Source organism: Lissotriton vulgaris, chromosome 10, assembly GCF_964263255.1.
Source record: "Lissotriton vulgaris chromosome 10, aLisVul1.2, whole genome shotgun sequence".
Taxonomy (NCBI): domain Eukaryota; kingdom Metazoa; phylum Chordata; class Amphibia; order Caudata; family Salamandridae; genus Lissotriton; species Lissotriton vulgaris.
The window spans coordinates 431628130-431649221 of NC_141698.1; the positions used below are offsets into that span (position 1 = coordinate 431628130).

General features: G+C 41.5%; 1 protein-coding gene across 1 annotated transcript in view; it reads left to right on the plus strand.

Moving 5' to 3' along the window:
• The window catches only part of LOC147685366 (ankyrin repeat and fibronectin type-III domain-containing protein 1-like), a 3163580-nt gene that overhangs the window by 1009521 nt on the left and 2132967 nt on the right, over positions 1 to 21092 (plus strand). Inside the window, exon 3 of the mRNA XM_086941288.1 lies at positions 8212 to 8330. Coding sequence (XP_086797414.1) covers positions 8254 to 8330 — 77 coding nt within the window. The 5' untranslated portion in view covers positions 8212 to 8253. The remainder of the gene's footprint in view (positions 1 to 8211; positions 8331 to 21092) is intronic.

Here is a 21092-nt window from a genome sequence, read left to right on the forward strand (position 1 = left end):
CTCTGCCTTTACTCCCCGTACTGGCACTAGATGCAGTCCCGCTTTTGAAGTCAAATGCTCCCTTCCCATTGGAGGACACCATCGGACTGCATGTCCCAGCATCCCTCTTGTTAGATCCCATTAGAAGCTGCCAAGAATTCGGAAAAATTCCTCTGGGGCTGTAACCACCTTCTTGCACCACCCAACGCCTTCTGCAGCCTCTAGGTTGTGCATAATTTATGAGACGCCGTGGCAATACTCCGAGCCTCCCCGTGAAGTCACGATCCTTTTCAGGTCAGATGTCCGAACACCCGTGGCATGCAGCAACCCAAGCCCACTATCAATACCTCGATCTGCCTCCAAAATGTTCCACCTGAGAGCTTGGATTGTCAGGGCGGGTCACCTCTCTTGCGCTGTGGCCTCAAAAAATATATATGAAAAAAAAATATATATATATATATATATTTATTTTTTTTTCACTGAAGAAACTATAGGTTTCACACCAGTTATAGTTAGGAATTAGCATTTAAAAAACCTATTAAATTCACAAAAAAAAACGTAGGTTTCACACCAGTTATAGTTAGCTGGAAATTTTACTCGCACGAAACCATTGAAATTCACACGTTATAGTTAGTTGGACTCACTATAACTTGCGCGTGCAATGCACTGCTGATGATGTCACATATTACATCACTCATGACATGGTCAGTGACATCACTCATGACATCACTGATGACACCATCCAGTGAATGTGTGTCTTTTTAAAAAATAAATATGTGTTATATATGTATATGTAAAAGTTGATGGAAGAATAAATGTTTAAATAAGTGTTTACATGGATGCTTTTTAAAAAAAAAATTGATTGGTTAACTGGTGTATTGAGTGTTTCTTAGTGAATACATATATTAGAGAGTAATGTTTAAATATTTAAATATATGTGTTAGTGTTTCACTTTGTGTATAAGTGGCTGCATGGGTTGGTGAGTAGCTACATGTGTAGGTATATGGGTTATTAGATGTTTTTCTTAGTATCAGTATGAGTGTTTATATGGTTTGGTGAGGGTATTACTTAGCACATAGATGCATGAATGACTGACTCTCTCTTTGTATGTGTTTTGAAGACAGCATATGTGCAGGACTGTATGGGTGGATGAGTGTGTATATGTGTATGTTAGTGAGTGAATGACTGTTTCACTACTGTCTTTAATAGAAACTACATATGTTTTAATGTAGTATATGTGAATATTGATATATATAAGTGAGTATATGTGAGACTACGGGATTGTAAGAGTTCCTGTTTAAATAAGTATGTGTTTCTATAAGTGATTGTTTAAGAGAGTAAGTATGTGTAAGGTTCCTTAGAAGTAAGGTGGTAGTGTGTGTATAGCTGTATGTGCAAATAAATGGATGTTCAAAAGTTTATTTGCATGTGTGAGTATGTGTGAGAGTATCTTTTGGATGACTGTCGGTGTATAACAGGATATATATGTGTATCATTATATTTGATGAGTGAGTATACGTATGAGTGATTATATAGAACTGTTGGTGAATGAGTGGATGTGTATATAGATGGTGGAATTATTGAATTGTTTGTTGTAACTGGTATTGGTATCTCCATTTTTTTGAAAATGTTAGTTTCTATTTTTGAATTTGTGTTTTAAGGGTTACAATACAGTGAAAGGAGGTCTGTCACTGTATCACAAGGATGGTGTCATCAGTGATGTCATGAGTGATGTCACTGACCATGTCATGAGTGATGTAATATGTGTCATCATCAGCAGTGCATTGCACGCGCAAGTTATAGTGAGTCCAACTAACTATAACGTGTGAATTTCAATGGTTTCATGCGAGTAAAATTTCCAGCTAACTATAACTGGTGTGAAACCTACGTTTTTTTTAGTGAATTTAATAGGTTTTTTACATGCTAATTCCTAACTATAACTGGTGTGAAACCTATGGTTTTTTCAGTGAATTTCATAGGTTTTTTAATAGCAAATCTCTATAGGTATGAAATGTAATATTTTTTATTACAAATTTTATATTGTATAATTATGTAATATATATATATATATATATATTTTTTGCCCCGGTGCGCTCCCGGGGCGCGTACCGATGCGCTCACCGGTAAGCGCAGTGCTATTGCGTGCCCCGGGGCATGTACCGGTGAGCTTCCCGTTAGCGCTTTTGCCGCGAACGAAAACAACATTGTGACGTATCGCGTAGCCGCGTGATGCGTCATATGACGCACAGCGTAAGCGCACCCGGAAGCACTCATGCGCATAGGATCGCAAAATGTCCTGACGCGCTTACGCTACACGCCCCGGGGCGCACCCCGGGGCACGTAGCGTAAGCGCGTACGGTCATGTGACCTGAAAATAACACTTTTCATTGGTTCACAACACTTTTGGTTTCCAAATGATGAAAGCCCTCACCTTTTTTCCTCATTCTCACTTTGTTATTTGAGTGAGGAAGACCTGCTTTTTCCTTACAGAGATGGCTACCGTCATATCAGCAGCTGGAGCATCTGCCCCACCACCACCATCAAAAAGACCACCAGAAGATCACATTGGTGGTCCAGAAGAAGAGGAGGAGGATGATGAAGAGGAGGGACAGACAAGGCATTTCCTGCCTGAAGTTAATCAGCCCTACAAACCAAAAGAGCTCTTCGTATGGCAGTTCTACAAAATCCCAAGGGGTTTCAAAAAAGTCAACGCTGCGAAGGTAACTTGTCTGATTTGTGATGCAGAGCTGTGGGGGAACCCTAACAAAAAATATTCCTTCGGGAATCATACCATGATTCGGCACACCCAATCAACTATTCTGCTGCAGAGGTAAGGGACCTCTGCAGTTAGCTACCCCCATCAACATCTAGACCCTCAACATCGAAAGAACCAACTCCATCGGGTTCAGAGGCAACAGAGACAATGCCTATCATACAACCAAAATTTAACGATTTTAAAATCATGTGCAAATATTGTGGAAAGTTAATTTGCTATGGTGAGCAAAGTATAAAACTTATCATCTGTGCTGGGGATAACCATAAGTGCCCGAAAAATCCCCAATTTTTTCTGTTTTTTTTTTGCTCCAGTTGAGCCATTTACAATTCCCTGTTTTTTGTTTCTACCCATAAAAAATACCAAAAAAATATAAAACTGTTCGGAAAACCCAAAAAAGTAAAAAAATTTCAAAAAAACAATAAAAAAATATAAAACAAAAAGAAGAAAAAAACAGTTATTTTCAGAACTACCTCCAATTTTTAAAAAAAGACTACATTTTTTATAAACTCTGTCATTCTTTTTTCCCCATGGTACGCTCCCCGGTACGCTCGCCAGTGCGCGTACTGGGCGCACCCCAGCGTAAATCGGAAAAAAAATACTTTTTTTTTTGCCCCACGGGGCCCTTTTATGGCCCCCACATCAATCCTAGGGGGTCAGGGGGGTCTACTCTGCCCCCTTTTGGTCATTTCCCCCTTTGTTTTTGCCACCTCTTGTGTCTCGATCCTACCGAGACACAAGATGGCGGCCGCTCCGGACTGTTTGGAATGTTTACAGACACCCGAGAGCCAATCAGCTTTCCGTGCGCGAACTCGCGCTGCGCACTGGTACGCTCCCCGGTGCGCGTACCGGGGCGCGCTTACAGATATAGAAGTGTGGCTCAGGGGTTAGAGGCGGCAGACCCAGAAGCTGAGATCGGCCCTGGACCAGGGTTCAATTCCCCGCCCCGACGGGGGTTGGGCTCAATAATTCCACGGACTCGATAATTCTCACTCCGGTGCCTACTCGACTCACGGGTTCACACTCTGCGACTCTGGGCAATAGCTTGCTTAATCTCCACAACGGCCCCTCGCGGCGGGATGCCTGGCTTTCACCTTGTGGATACCCTGCCGGGGTATCTCACAGGGGCATACCAGGACGGGTTCCCTAAGCAAGCGCATAGATGCCTGCGATGTGGGCGATTTGCGCTATATAAATACATGTACATTTACATTTATATATATATTTTAACCTAAATTACTCAAAATCCACTGGAGCACATTTCTTGAGACCTAGTAAAGGCACATCGGGCTACCAGTCCCTACAATTTTGCCAAGTTTGGTGGAAATCCATTTAGCCGTTCGGGCTAAAAGTGAGGTCGACCGCCCTATGGAAATTAACATGGGGAAAACACGTTTTGGGACCCCCTTTTATCTCGGCCCCCGCTTCACAAATCCCCCCCAAACTTTCAGGGAAGGACCGGAGCGCCGCGAGGCAAATTTGAGGAAATTTTCAGGCAGATTCCTCAACCGGCGCCAAAGTTATTCATAATAGAATGTTGAGATTTTGCATTGAAAATAATCCTAACTATAACTACCTACTGGCGACCGCCAGTAGGTGATATATATATATATATATATATATATATATATATATATATATATATATATATATATATATATATATATATATATATATATATATATATATATATATATATATGTAGATATATATATACACATACATATCATACTACACATCTAATTGTAATTTTTCTAATTTTTACTGCACTTTTGTATTATAATGCACTATTTAAGACTGCTATTAAATAACATTATAAAATGGAAGTAATATACATTTCTAAAAAAAAGTGCAATATTTTCCAACATTGTTTCACATATTTTCATACACTAATAATATACATTTTAAAATAGTACTATTTTTTTAATATTGATCATTTCTGTAAATAATTTAGAAATGCTATTTTTTTTATAATTTTTCCAAATTCCTAATTGTATTTTAAACATTTGTTTTTAATTGTTCACATTTTATATTTGCAAAAAAAGTATTTCATACTTATACATACAAATAATGTAATGTTTTTAAAAAAATGTACATTAAATATATTTTTTAAATTAAGATGTATTTACTTTAATCGAATACCTTAAACCAATACATTTCTTAAATTAAACATTTTTTTTCGTTTTTTAGATTGTATTTTATATTTTGTTAATAATACCACCATTTTTATATGAAAACATTATTTTAGTTGTTAAAAAAGTCATTAATAAATAATATTTACAAATCTCCTCACCCTTGCCCACTATAAACCCAACGTCCCGGCACATAAAATGTTGTTGAAAAACAAAAAATGGCAATATAAAATTATACATTGCAAAGTAAACATTAATTACAAAGTTTTAAAAATCTCCCAACTCATATCCTCTATTAACCCAACATCCCCCTACTAAAAAAGTATTTCTATGATTTAAAAAAACTTTTAAAAATTAAAGTGCAAAGTAAATATTAATACATATATTTTTTTAATCTCCCCAGCCTTATCCCTTATAAACCCAACCTCCCACTACTAAAATAAATCTACATATCAAACACAACATAGAAACATTTTAAATTTCAAAGTAAACATTTACAAATAAAACATATTTAAAAATGATAAAACTTTAAAAAAGCAAGCTAATTTATGATTTTCAAAAATGCAATATATAACACACTATTTACCAATGAAATTGATAATATAATGTGCGATATAAACTATATTGATAGTAATTAAACCTGTATTTTAAACTACACCTAAAACAATATGTTTAACAATGATATTCATACCCACAATATTAATTTATCACAATAATGTTGAGATGGCATTTATGTTACACAATATTTATGATTCAATATTTTGCCCAATTTCCAAAATAGAGCAGAGATACATTCATTGAGTGACTCAGGTCTTCCTCCAAAAGGAGCTTTTGCTACCTGAAACCTGGAAAACGTCTCCTTCACCTGTCTCCTGATTTCCTGCCCTTTTTTTTCAGGACGCCCGTGGTGCGGAACTTCACTCCAGTGCATTGGTAGGGTCTGCCAACTCCTGCCACATGGCTGCCATCTCACTCCATTCAAGGAGAATATAGGTAGACAATCAAGATCATGTAATGATCAACAACAATGTTGGTTTCTTTTCAGGGAAGTTTCCCTTGCTAGTGACTCAGGCTGGCTGCATTCTGGAGGCTGAAGGTGTTGAGACAGATAAATATGATAATGATGTACACCCTGATGTATGCATGCCTAGCAGCATCAGTACCAATATATGCAATACCAATGTACTCTGTGATCTATGCATGCACAATGATGTCAATACCAGTAAATGCAGTACCGACATAAGCTGTAACCGATGCATGCACAGTGATGTCAATACCAGTAAATCCAATGTGGATGTACACGTAACTATGCATGCATAATGACTTCAATCTTAATGAATGCAATGTTGATACACGATGTAACAACTGTACGTATAATAATGACAATATCTGTAAATATGAGATCAATCTACGCCCTGTTACACATGCGCGCACTCACAAACTTGCATCATTGCTGTCTGATCCATCCGTGATGACCTCCCCATCAACTCCAAGTTAGAGGTACATGGTCAGACAGACCCTGCGATCCAAGCCCAAGCCTACTGATTAACAGGTCACAGATGGGCTTACATTTAGCCCTAAGACAAATGTGCACCCAGAAAAAATCCTGATTGAACCAACAGATACGTAGTCATACTACAAACAGGACCAAGCAGATTGGCCTAAAAAAACAAACATGTTTGGCCAATGGCGCACATTCCCAAAATACCACAAAATTAGATGTCCCATGCAGTTAGGAACACTCAGCCAATCAGAACACAACATGTACACCGCAATGGAGTGATCATGTGCTTACCATACCGGACATCTGGACACGCACACAGTGGCCCACACTAGCTCTCCCTGAGGTCGAGAGCCATCTGTGTCCCCCTTACCAGATGGCTGTACTCGTTGTTTATGACTATGATGATTTTCAAAGAATGTCGAAGTGTTTTTTTGTACCCACAAAATGTATATAAGTATCCCATCCACCAAGATCATAATCAAGCCCATACTCTGTGAAGCCTATGTAAATTCTTTATATCTGGAAATCTGTACCCTTTAGTTAATGTTAAACCTGTGATTGGAGATGTCCTAATTTTTTGTCCATTTTGTTCCTAGGTGTCCTTCAGGTCGTTAGCACAGTATTTTAAATAATGTTTTACTTTTTGGGGAATCTAATCTTATACATTTTGCTGTTCTCACCACACTGTTTTTAGAACTACAGAAAATCTTGGTTGTACAGTTACATTTCAGTGCTGGAGGAGTTGGAGTTCCTCAGTCAAAGTTTTTGCTCCAAGAAATTCTCGTCCTTCTATATTCAATGATGCCTTGATATCAGTCATTCAGAACAATGGATTTTTTTTAATGTCCTCCAATTTTATACGGACAACTTTGCTTCTTTGTAGTTTAGATTTAAGAAACTATGGGCGATATATACTAATTAGTGATTGTAAAAAAACTGGTCGCAATTTGCAATCAATATTTTTCCAACCGGTAAGGAGTTTTATTAATCAACCTATGTAGGAATAGGTTGGTTCTTAAAAATTTTGATTCGGAGTGGATTGCAATCCAACCTACCTCATGAATAGTAATGAAGTATAGTAATGAAGTATATTGCAAATTGTGACTCCTATTGATGACCATCACAGTGATGGTGGCCTACTAGAGTCACCAGACCACCATGTCTTTTATCGCCTTTCAAAAAAGTAAGTGCTTTTATTAGTATAGCCATTTTTTTAAAAGGAAACTATTACATTTTAAAAAAGCTTTCAGTTTTCTTTTATGTTTGAGAGTTGGCAGTGGTCCTCAGAACTGGGGAACCTGGGAAACCCTTTCGCTTTTGCAAATGACTTACCACCCCAACTCAGGTGCTGGAAATTTGTCAATGTTTGGTGACCAGATCTCCTTCGCCAAACATTGACATATCTCCTACTGAATTGCTATTTCAAAGGGACGTCTACAACATGTCACTTCCAAACAGTGATTTGGTATGGAGTCTCAAACCAATTTTAGGTGTTTGTAAAAATGTATTGGCTGCTAAAATGCTATTAGTATATGGCAAAAAAAAGATTTTGCTGGCACAAAGATCAATTCACACTGTTTGTGACGAGAAAAATGTTTAGTGCATGTGGCCTTAGGTTTTCTATCAGAATCTATGAATGCTCTTACAATATTTAAGGAGAATTTTTCTTGGGATTAATTTCCTCTCCTGGGCAAAATATTATCTTGCACTGTCTGAAAAATAGCTTATTGTTTGCCTCACAACTTTAAAGTGTGATAGTTAAGTCTTAACTTTGCCAACCCAGCTTGCATATCTCAATATCTTATATTTTTGTTGGTTTATAGAAATAAGATCGGTATAAGGAGTAAACATTTCCCGGCCATCTGATGGTGGAGCTACATAGGATGTCAGCAAATCACACAAGCACGTGTTCAAATCTCTCTAGAGATGTTTCTGAAATGGGGTATGTTAAATAGCATCTTAAACTGTGCCACTACAGATTGACATTTTTGTTGCATTTCGTTCATTTTTAACCAAAGCTTTGTGCAAAGCGTTATTCTGTCCGTTCTTTGAAATGTCGTCTCTTGGAAGTACAAGACAGTGTTCAGTGGGAGAAATATCATCAACGGCCTCTATCCTTGTCTTTGGTATTTTTTATGTTTACCCACAAAACCATATGGTCACAACATGTGAGCCTTGATAATGTGGGCACAATACTGAGCAGATTATGTTTTATTCTTACAGGGGACCCCTAAGAAGCAAAGCACTCCAAGAAAATTAGTGTGATTTTGAGCAAAACCTTTTATTTCTTGGATCCTGATGCGTATTTGTGTAAATATGAGTGTTAAAAAAAGAGTACTATGTACTGTCTAATAATACCCAACCTCATTTTCCTTCCCCATCGCAATCATTCTCCCTTAGTCTTACTTCTGTTGGTGGCAAAACATGTTATACTGGTCTTTGTTCAGCACCTAGGTCCATATGTATGAAGCATCTTCCCGTAGAGATAGGCTGTATAAAACCCTTTGATAAATTTGGACCCTAGTGCTTTGATATAACTTTGCAATAAAATGTTCTCAATAAAGCTAGATCGTGGTATACCTATTTGGAAGCTATTTTTGTCATGCTATAACAACATACCTTCAAATGCAAATAAAAATACATATTTCCAATTTCAAATATACTTAATAAGCTAAAAACAATAAACAGTCATATCATACTCTGATAAAAATAATGAACAGGTCGGCCTCCAGTCAGTATACGCAATACAGGAACCCAATGTGAAGGGTTCAGAGACCTGGTTGGTGTTTTCTGGTTACTGCTTACTAAGTCAGTGTGAACCAAGAGTGTGAGAAAGAAAACTTTCTTTCTAGAGTCCCCTCACTCACCGGGGTTGCCCCACGGTGACATGCTTCATCATTGGGGCCATCCCAGTTCTCTACGAAAAGGGGCGTGCTGCGACAAGACGACTACGCAGGAGCACTTGTTTTGTGAGATGACTATGTGTGGTGTAAGTGTGGTGATGTTGGAGTGGGTGTGTAATTAAAAATACCGTGCTAGTGGGCCTCAATAATTTATTTTGCTCCTAGTGTGGTATAAATTAAAAAGGGGTAACACTGTATTCCAACTTTAAGATTGAGCTAGATCAGTGTTATGGTCGACATGTTTCAAGCTCCCCCAGGCTTTTCATCAGGACCATACAGGGTCCAGCCCTGTATTTCCACTCCTATATTCTAATGAATAGGTGTTTTAAAATAAATGCTAGTTATTTATGCTATACGCTGTTAATAATAAAACATGCGTGTTTTATATACATACGGTTTGTATTTTACTCGTACTGATATATGAGTGTTAAGTTACACTTCATGGTCTCAGGCGAGGGCAGGATCGCCTCGTGGAAACATTGTTCCTATCGGCAAACCCGCTCGGTACTACCTGTTCACTCCTCACCCGACCGCATACTGTATTAGCACGGTATTTTTAATTACACACCCACTCCAACATCACCACACTTACACCACACACATTTCTCACACTCTTAGTACACACTGACTTAGTAAGCAGTAACCAGAAAACACCAACCAGGTCTCTGAACCCTTCACATTGGGTTCCTGTATTGCGTTTAAGAAATAATCTACATTGTTGCCAGTTAATAAATGTAGTGTGTGGCCTCAAAGGCACAAGTGAGGCTGACCCTAAAGACAGAGGGGGGGGGGGAAGAAAGATGAGGGGAGTTTATTCAACAAGGGGCAGAAGAGATTCATGAGTAGTAGAAAAAGTGGGTTGGGTAGAAGGACCTTCTCCCCTTCACTTTGAAGTAAAGCTGTTTTGTTGAGTGGAAAGGAGGATTTAATTTAAGGCCCTCTGCATTTTCCAGGGGGCACTTCACAGAGCAGGGACGACCTTTTCCATGATCGGTTTTCCTGGTATACTCCTTGTAGGAACCTGAGATCAAGCTCAGCGCATGTAATCACTGTCCTAAGAATAAGCAAAGCACAGTGGGGTGGAAGAATGCTGGGGTGGAAGATTGCTCGTGCAACGCGGGGGGAAACTATGGAACTCCTTGCCTTTAGCCCTACACTTGCAACCCATATTGCAGCTGTTTAGGAAAGAGTTAAAGACCTGGCTGTTTTCTCAATAGCTCATCAGCTATGTTTGAGATAGGCCTTCAGGCGGCTTGTCTCCTGGGTTTTTTGATCCGTACAGCGCTAAGACACCTTTGGGTATAGCGAGATCTAGAAAACTACCTCATTCATTCATCTGGTTTTAGGTCAGCCTTCTAGGGATTTACAGTCAGCTCTATGTTGTGTCCTGTGTCTATGTGTATGAGGCCTTTAGTAGTCCTCAGCAGACCCCTTAGAAGTATTTTGTAATCTGGTGGGTGTGACTGGGTGTGCTTAATAACATTTGTGACACCGCATTCAGTTAATGGTTGTATGCTGAAGAATAAAGATGTGCAACCAGAGCTCTGTGTGTGGCGTGGTCTGTTACAAGCTCCCCAGCAGGGAAAAATACTATAACTGGCGATGAGGCTGGGATACGTGTACCTAAGGATATGAGACTGCTCTCCCTGAGAGTTTGCTGTTGCCCAGTGTTAGAAATGGGTGTCTCTAGTTGGCAATTGCTTGCAACCTGTTGAAGTAGGGACTCTTCCTTCTAGTCAGAGTGGGGGGATTATACACCTAAGAAAACCCTTGCTCACCCCCTGGGTAGCTTGCACTTTCAGTCAGGCCTATCTCAGAGGCAAAGAGTAACAGTTCTACTTAAATGTGCAATAACACAGTTAAAACACTACAAATAGACCCCACACCAGTTTAGAAAAAAGCCCAATCTTTATCTAAGTAAAACAGGACCAAAATTATAAAAATCCAACATACATTAGCAAAGATATCACTTTCAAAAGGTATAAAATAGTTCAGTGATAAAGAACTATGTAGGTGTCACTTTTATCACATAGTGCCTGGGATGCATCAAATTCAAAGATGAAAACAGGTGCAGGGGAGGTGAGGCACCGGAAAAGCAAAGCAATGCTCAGTTCCCTACTCACAGGGGAGGTAAATGTGTTGGTTCCTTACTGCCAGGGGAGGTGATGTATTGGTTCCTTCCTAAAGCGCAGGGGAGGCAATGCGTCAGTCCCTTATTCTCAGGGGAGGTGATGCATCTATTTCCAGACAAACGGCCTCGGTTCTGCACTGCTGGACCACGTCAATGAAGAATTTGGTGCACAGGTGCAATGCATCGAAATTCTGGATGCCCTAGGTTGATGCTGCGGCGGCAAAAGAGGTCCTGCATTGATTTCCCAGCTGCATGGTAGGTGATGTTTCGATTTTTTCAGTGGCACAAAAGGGCCTGCGTCAGAGTTGGAGCGGGTGCATCCGACATCGCAGACACAGTGCTCAGGACTCGGGCTGTGGTGAAATTTTCTTTTTATTCGAGTTTTATAAAGTTCAAACTCGGCCCGACGGTATCAGAGCGCTTTACATGAGCACCAGTTACGTTGCACACGGGCACATTCATTTTTGTATGCACAGGCAGATTAAGAGATGCCAGTCCCTGCCGAGATTTGAACCTGGTAGCCAAGCTTCGAGGTCGACCGCTCTAGCTGTTAGGCCACATCCTCTCTCCATCCTCTTTGGACTGTACGGTAGGCGCTGTGTCCATTATTCTGCCTCACCACTGCAATACGTTGGTTTTTTAACCACGCATCAAGACTGCATTGGGAAAAACAGATGCTGAAGGTCGATGCATGGATTTTTTTCTCTTCTTGAAGCAGAAGCCACCTTAAAGGGGCCCAGAACTAGAATTGGCACCACTTGGCATGTCAGAACTCCCAGGAGATTAGTTTCACGGCTTCAGGTGAAGTTGTTGATGGCTCTGAGACTTTTTACCAGGAGGCAAGCACACACAAGCCCTTGGAGAACCTTGGAATGCAGGATGATGAAAACAAAGTCCAGTCCTTTCACTCTACAGGCAGAATCTCCTCTTAGTCCAGACGTGTTCTGAAGTTATATTGTCACTGCTCCAGTACCTATACCTGTTTCTGCCTTTGAAGTAGGCAAACTTCAAAGGAAATTATTTGTAGTGCACAAGAGCCTGCCTTTCCCTGACCTGGCTCAAGACACACTGGGCGGGGGGGGTGAAGACAGCTTTGTGTGAGGACAGGCACAGTCCTATTCAGGTGTCAGTCACTACTCCTCCCACCACTCAGTAAGACCCATCAGCCTGGTAATAGGCCAACAGGATATGCAGGGCACACCTCAGCTCCCTTTGTTTGACTGTCAAGAGTGAATGCACAAACAGCCCAACTGTCAATCTAAACCAGACGGGGATTTCACAGGCAGGCAGAATCACATAATGGTAAAGCGAGAAAATGCCCACTTTCTAAAAGTGGAATTTTCTAACAAGAAATGTAAAAAATAACTTCACAAGCTTTTTAGATTGTAAGTTCAGGGATCCCAAACTCCAATTCTCTATCTCTTTCCAATTGGAAACTATACTATGGGAGAGATAGCCCTTGCAATAGTGAAAAATGAAATTAGCAGTATTTCCATATCAGGACATGTAAAACACACCAGTACATGTCCTACCTTTCACATACATTGCACCTTGTCCATGGGCTACCATGGGCCTACCGTAGGGGTGCCTTATATATAGTAAATGGGACAGTTTGGGCCTGGCAAGTGGGTGCACTTGCCAGGTCGACATGGCAGTTCAAAACTGCACACACAGACACTGCAGTGGCAGGTCTGAGACATTGTTGCAAGGTTACTTGTGTGGGTGGCACAATCAGCGCTGCAGTCCCACTAGTAGCATTTGATCTACAGGTCCTAAGCACATGCAGTGCACTTTACAGTGGACGAACCAGTAATTCAAATATGCCAATCATGAATAACCAATCACACTCATAATTTACACAGGGAGCTCTTGCACTTTAGCACTGATCAGCAGTTGTAAAGAGTGCAAAGTTCTAAAACCAGCAAAAACTAAATGTAGCACACAGTCAGAAAACGGAAGGTCAGAAGCAAAAAAGACAGGGCAAAAACAGACCAAAGATGCCAGGCCTAACATCCAGCAAACTACCTGCGCATGTCAAGCCTGCCTCAAGAGGTGGTCTACACTTGGCATATGTGGAGTTGAAGCATAATGTACTGATAAGACCTAAAGAATATATTCTGTGCCACAGCATAACACAGAGTCAGCACCAATACAAAGCAGAAATATTAAAGACAGTGACAACCAGATAAGAAGAATTGCTAAAGGCAGCAGCAGCCATGTATAATGCATAAAGTCGAGAGTGGTGAGGAGCACATGCAGGAAGCATAGTCATAACTTACAGTGAAGAAGGAAGATGGCACCCACCGACCTCAGCTAGGGCACGTTGACCTGAGCACCATTGAGCAGGCTGATGCTTGCAGAGGTGCCATTGAGCCCACCAAGAGTGAAGGTAAAATGCTGTCTGAACAGCATATACTCAGGAGGAAACAACACCAAATACGATGCAGCTTTGTTTCTGAAACCACCGCCTGCTTTAAATACTGCAAAAAGCAGAATATTGGTGCCAGATGGACTGCCTAGATCAAAACATCCGATGACTTCATTAATGCTGTAGAAGAAGCAGATTACAAAAAAGATCATCAAATGCTTAAAGAACCTTGCAGGTGACGGAGTAAAAAAAAGTGATAAAGAAGATATCAAAAGCTGAGGAAGTATCATACTGTCAAATCAAGAAGACGTTGGAGGCCAAGTTCAATCCAGTGCTGAATGTCGTCCATTAAGGTTACACTTTCAACCAAGCGAGACAGCAACCTGGTGAGACAGTGGATGAGTTTGTTGAGAGATACACTTATAAAGCACTGCAAGTTCAATTAATTCAATAATGAAGAAACAATGAGTCTTGGAGTTATTGATGGTTGCCTTTCCATTTCATTCTGACGATGCATGCAGAGAGAAACTCTCTGTTAGAGAAAGTGCTCATGTCTGCGAGAGCGGAGGAACATGCTGATCGACATTCTGCTGACATGGAAGCTAAAATAGTCCAAAATGATTCAGTGTTGTGAATGGAGTAAGCAGAACACAAGGCAGAGGCCCACCGAGTGATGTCTTCGAAGAAAAAGAAATTATGTTTCCGCTGGGGATTCTCCTTTCCACATGAAGGTAAATGTCCTGCCATCGGACAAATAGGCAAAGGCTGTGGGAAGGTAAACCATTTTATAATGTTTTGCAAACCGAAAGAGAAACTAAATGTTTCAGGAAGAGATCAGAAGATGGACACTAGAAAGTTCCAGAAGCACTCTAGCCACTCTCATAAGGCCAAACAGCAACATTGACTAAAGCAAGTGGAAACAAAACAAAGTTGATTGTTTGCAAATTCATCTTCCAACAGTTCAGTGATGCCATCATCGAGTGACAATGAGGAAAATGGATGCGCAATGGTGATGTCAGTCAGAGAACAACATGCATATGTAGTATTGGCTGTTTGCTAGGAAAATCACAAATCTGAAAAGAACCACCATATAAAGCAAAAATGTTCATTTGGACATTGTCCTAAAATCACACCCAAGGTGAACGGTTGCCGTTTGACTTTCATTATAGACAGTGGTGCATTGATAAAAATCATGCTAGCAGAAAAGTGCAAAGAACTGTCTCTGATACATCGTCTCGCACATTCAAGAGCTAAGGTGTACACCTGGGCAGCTTCTACACCCTTGCACAGCAAATGTTTCATAGTGGCAGCTATGCGACACAAGAAAACGACAGTGCAAGCACCAATGTATGTCCTTCAAGGTACTTCGGCGGTGCATGCTTATTAAGTTTCAATACTGCTGCCGATATGTGATGGATCTCTATTAACTACAACTTTAATGCTGATTCTGCAGTATTGAGTCCATTCCCGACATTGTTTCATGGACTTGGAAAACGTAAGAACATTAATGAAGATATTCTCCCCATTGTACAGCAACACTACATAATGGCTTACCACTTGCAGGAAACCATTGAGAAGGAACTAGAAACACTATTAAAGCATGGCATCATCGAGCACTCTACTGGCTTGACACCGTGGGTTCCACCTATTGTGCTGGTACCAAAAAAGGACAGTGGAGGTTCAGTTGGCATTGGTGTTGAAATGCGACAGGCCAACAAAGCAACCATAGGAGAAAGGCATTCAGGTCCACATATTGGGGACATGATCACACAACTGAATGGTGCCAAAGTTTTCTTCTGCCTTCATCTGACCGAAGGTTCGCATCAACTTGAACTGGAAGAAAACTGTAGGTACATAACCACTTTTTCACTGCGTGTTGGTTTGTTCAGACATAAAAGACTCAGTACCTGATTTGCCAAACGGGTGACTGCTTCACAACGGTGATGGATATCCTGTCCACCAAAATATAAATACCATAGGATATAATTGGATTTATATTTCGGCGGATGGGATATCTGTCACCGTTGTAACAGAGTAACTTGTCAACCAAGATCAAATCAGACCCTCAGTTTTGGTGTGTCATCAGCTGCAGAAATCTCTCAAGATGTCATTTGTTGAATAATTCAGCCTGTCACACATGCTTTTAACTACAGTGATGATATACTGATATTTGGGGCTACACAAAAGGAACATGACAAAGCACTCACAAAAGTATGTTGTCTGCTTGCTGATGCAAGTCTCACGCTAAATGAAGGGAAGTGTGAATTTCACAAAAACATACTTTCATTTTCTGGGCAAATTTTCTCAGAAATCCTGACTCAGAAAAGGTACAAGCATTGCCGTCTACTTGCCCTCTAGAAGATGTGACCAAGCTGCAATCCTTCCTGGGTACATTTGTGATTTGCCACTGTGAGTGCCCTACTAAGAGAACTAACAAAGCGAGATGTTCCGTTTGAATGGTCCTCCAAATGTGACCAAAGTTTCAAGAAAATAAAACACAAAATTGAAAATGTAACTGAAATGGCTTACTTTGATCCAAAATAGCATTCTGAGATTGTGGTGCATGGAAGCTCAGTGGGGCTGGGAGCGATTCTTGCCCAACACAGTAGACAACCTGATGCTTAGAGATGTATTGTGACCTGTGATAGCTAGAGTCTATCTCAGACTGAACGTGCCTATTGTCAACTGGAGAAAGAAAACTTAGTTGTAGTGTGAGTGTGTGAATACTTCCATGTGCTTTCTGTACAGAAAGCATTTCACCCTCGTCACGGATCATTAGGCCTTGCTCACCATTTTCGGAAATCTGAAATCCAATATGCCCCTCACATTGAGAGGTGGGGGTTGTGTCTGCAGGAGTATGATTACACTATTGTTCACAAACCAGGAAAATATCAAAATTATGTAGACTACTTTTCACAAGTGCTGCTACAGCATCATAGTTCAACATCCAAAGCAGCTGATGCCTACATCAAATTCATCGTAAAGTTAAGTGTGCATTCAGCTCTTTCTATTGAACAGGTTCTGACAGCTGCTAATACTGACAAGGACAGGCTTAAGCTCAAGAACATTATTACAACACAATAATGTTGAGTACCAGAAGTTCAAGAATGTTCAGGAAGAACTTTCTGTTGCACATGATGGTGTCATACTATGAAGGGCAAGATTAGTTAATCCAGAAAGCCCGAGGCATCAAGTTATTGAACTGGCATAAGGAGGACATTGTGGCATTGCTGCAACTAGAAGAGCACTTAGGGGTTGAGTTTGGTTCCCGCATCTTGTCAAACACCCCTACTTTGTCAAAAGTGCACAGGAGAGTAATCCTGAAGCTGACTCGCTCAGGATCATTTGAAATACATATTCATTCAGGAATACTCTCCTGTGCAGTTTTGGCAACGTACTGCTGCCATCACTAACATAGTACGGACCGGTGACATATATACGTCACTGATCACAGGTCTTACATTTTTGCATGGGAGGACCCTCCCATGTGTGATATAACAATAGAAAGGTGCAGCTCGAAATATACCATATTCTGGCATCATTGTCCATAGTGGGCACAGTGAAGACAAAACTCTGATTTGGATCACTTTACCGCAATTGAGGACTTCTACCAAAGGGTCTCTGAATCTTATAGCCTATGACATTGTAGGGCTAGTCCCCCCAAATGGCGAAACACATGTTGGGATAAAGTTCAAAGGAGAACACAAGAAAAGGCCACATGTATCGAGAAATAAACCCACAAATGAAGAAAAGAAGTCTTCTCTGTTCTTAAATTGTACAATACTTCATTTGTTTGATACATCGTACGCGTGCCTCACGGTGCTAATTATGACTTTCTTAATCGCTTGAACATCAAACATCAGAAAATTACACCTCTCTGGCCACAGGCAAATGGCGTTGTAGAACGATTTATGAATACTTTGAAAAGGGTAGTTCAGCATACTGCTCTGGAAGGCATCGGCATCAAGTCTGCTTTATGCCCAGCCGTTTGTGTCTACGTTCCACTCATTCCACAACAAGAGAAAGTCCTAACACCTTGTTGTTTGAGAGAGACACTGGAACAAAGATACCACAATGGACCACCAGCCATTCATTAGACCTCAACGAGATTCGTTTAACTAACACCTCTCGCAAATGCGAAGTGAAGGCTTTCGCGATAAGCTCCGATACTCTCGAGCCACTGTTTTCGATGAAGGAAACAGAGTTCTTGTTAAGGAAAATGGGACACACAAGACAGACACTCAGGTTGACTATGAACTGCTAAGAGTTGTGGTGAGCAAAGGACATGTAGTACCTGCCTAACGACCTGAAAAATCCATAATCTGAGACTTGTCACACTCTAAACCTTTACCTCAATGCTGGTCATCTCCAGGCCTCCTCATTTTTCGTTTGCCCACTACAGCATGCAGTATAGGACAGTGAGTCAGTCCACTACAACAACAGGCTAACTTCACTGTGAACGGTGGGATTTTGCACTATCACAATGAGCACATCCACGTGCAAAGTAGTTACTGGTGGGCCAGAAGCTGCTCTGCAATATGTGCTTGTGAGTAAGTCTGAGTGGTGAACTCTGCTCCGCTTGTGGAGTTTGCAGTGATTTTCATACTCCCCGTTACGAGTAGCTTGCGGAGTTCCGAAAAACTTAGCAGAGGTGAATTTTTTCCCTCTCTTTTGTCAACATTAAGTTGGAGAGTGCGAGCGAGGAAAATCCACCTCCCGGCGAGATTTTTCAACGCAGGCCATCAGATTTCTTATTACGAGTGGTCACGCATGCACGCGTTGAGAAACTGTCCGCTCCCGTTGAGAAAGCTGCTGCTCAAGTAAAAATCGAGTTGAGCGGCAGAAAGGAAGCAGAGCCCGCTTGCGCTGTGAATGGTGCTGTTTGCGATGATTGCACAGTGCAGACAAGCACCTGGCACTGAAAATCACTGCAAAAAGCATTTATCCAACACACTCCGACACTTGCAGATCTCCGCATAGAGCAGCAGTTTTTTTGCACTTCCCAAGAGAACTCCGCCCAGGCTTATTTTTACACTAAAAACAGATTTTTTGCTTTTAGGCAATTTTTTTGTATATATATTGCCTGGGTCAAACAAGTTCCCCCAACAATAAAGTTTTACTAATGCAGTGACAAAACAAGCACTGGCAACTCCAAAAATGTTTGCAGCGATGTCTAGGTCTATTGGGTTTACATCCAACAGTGAAATAGCAGATCATTAGACATCGGTAGTAGACCGTCCAACCTTAGACCTAGCCCTGAGTTGTCGGAATCCGGATGGCAGGATCAAATGCCGGCCATGTAACTTTCCCCGAGAACCGATAAAACACATAGTATGTGCTTGTCCTATCCTCCTGACAGTGCACACATATTGACTTAAACCAGTTTTCCTAGGAGGAGGAATTAGAACATGAAGAAGAGCAGTAATGAAGTCACTGCTAGCCACCAACCTCAGGCTAACCTCCTGCTTTGCCAAATTCCTTGTGTGTGAGGCAAAGAGGTTAAAAAACCAAACAATAGAGCTCGAGTTCTTCCTGGAAATTTGAGAACAAGACCACCGCCTCTTCGGCTTTGACTTTCTGTTCCACCTGGTGTTTCTTAGTACCCCACTCCCAGTGGCAAGACCTTGCGAACTCACCCCGCACAAATAGTCCTATGGGCTTCACCCTCACATGTACTATCATAATAGCACTTGTATTTTAATGTTCTATTTTAAGCAGTGCACTTAGCTGAACTTCTATGCATACATATTTTACTTGCTTCTTTTTAAACCCCTTTTTATAACTCCCTGTGCCTCATGAGCTGCTTTTCCACGCATTTTGTTCCTCTTCTAAAGTTCCTTTTGTATGCAGTGTTTTTAATAGCTGTGCATGTATTTAATAAAATTAAAAAATAAACCAATATTGTTTTGATTTTGTAAGGTATTTTAGTTCTCCCCATCTTTTACCTCCAGCTGATTCCACCAGATTCATTACAAGACAAACACAGTTGTACATACTGTACTCATCTTTATGCAGCCTCTACCTCAAATGTGCCAGGTGCATGTGTACCTCTTTTCACGGATACCTTGAGCACCGCCTGAATCCAGAGCGGCTCTCTTCCTAATGTGTAATCTCTCTAAGGCCACTCATCTTTAACAGTTTGGTGACGAGAGGGCTAATGGAGTCCAGGAACGCGAGAGAGACCTCGCGCGCGCAATTTCATCTTTCACCAACTCAATTGATAAAACCATACTGCGTCTAAGCAAGAATGGACTGCGCTGGGAGGTGGAGGGATGCGGGAGGTGTGAGGAGAGTTGGGGGAGGGAGAGGGTCAGGGAGGGAGGTTGCGCCAGACGTCTCCCAGCGAGGTGAGGACAGGTCTCCGGGCTGCGCTCTTCACTTGTGGAATATTAATGGGAGAGGACGAGTTGCTGAAGGGATGGTACCTGATGCGGGGATGACGGGCAGTCTGGCTCGCCGCGGATACCTCCGCTGACTGCGCAGGCAGAGCCTGCTCCCGCTGCCGCTCTCCTGGCTCCAGAGAAGGACCGCCAGCGGCTGAAACAAATCGACAACTGTTTCATCAAATTGGATGTTTTTTTTATTCTACTCCCTCTGGTCCAATTTATTTATCAATTCCGTCCTGCCGTTGTTTATGCCTGGGGGAACCGGCAGCGGACTGCTTCTGTCGCCGCCGCATCTGGAGGCAGCGCCGTGCAAGTCTCCCGAGGAGCTGCGAGGCGACGCCGCTGCCGCGCTCTCTCCCTTCTTGAAGACTGGCGCGCGCAGCGCATTTATCGATCTTTCATTGGTGTGGACGGGCCGTGGGGAGTCTGCGGGGCGAGTGATGCACTTAAAGCCCCTGGCAGGGCGGGAGGTTTGCGCCGTACGTCGCATGGAAGCTCACGGGTTGCAGAATCGCCGCTCGCTTTCATCTGGCTAGGCATGTTTTTGGAGAAGGTTATGGAAGCTCTGCTGTTAACACCAGCGGGATTAGGATACCCAACACCAGAGAGAAGATGTTGGCCATGCAGGCAAGAAATGTGAGGTACGCTCAGCATAACATTAAGAAGGCAGAGTGGTGTTGTGAGCCACCCTTAGAGCTGTGTTTAAAAGGGAATTTAAACAAGGGACGTATGGAAAAAAAGGGTTGGGAACTAAGAGGTGGGATGTGTACTATAGGGCTGGAAGTAGAAATACCTTAAACCCCCTTCTGTGAGGAAATGTCATCACCGTAATCAGTTTAACATCAGTGGCCAGGTTTTATTCAAATAAGGAGCATAAAAACAAATCACCCCAGTGGGGTTGTCATTCCCTACATCG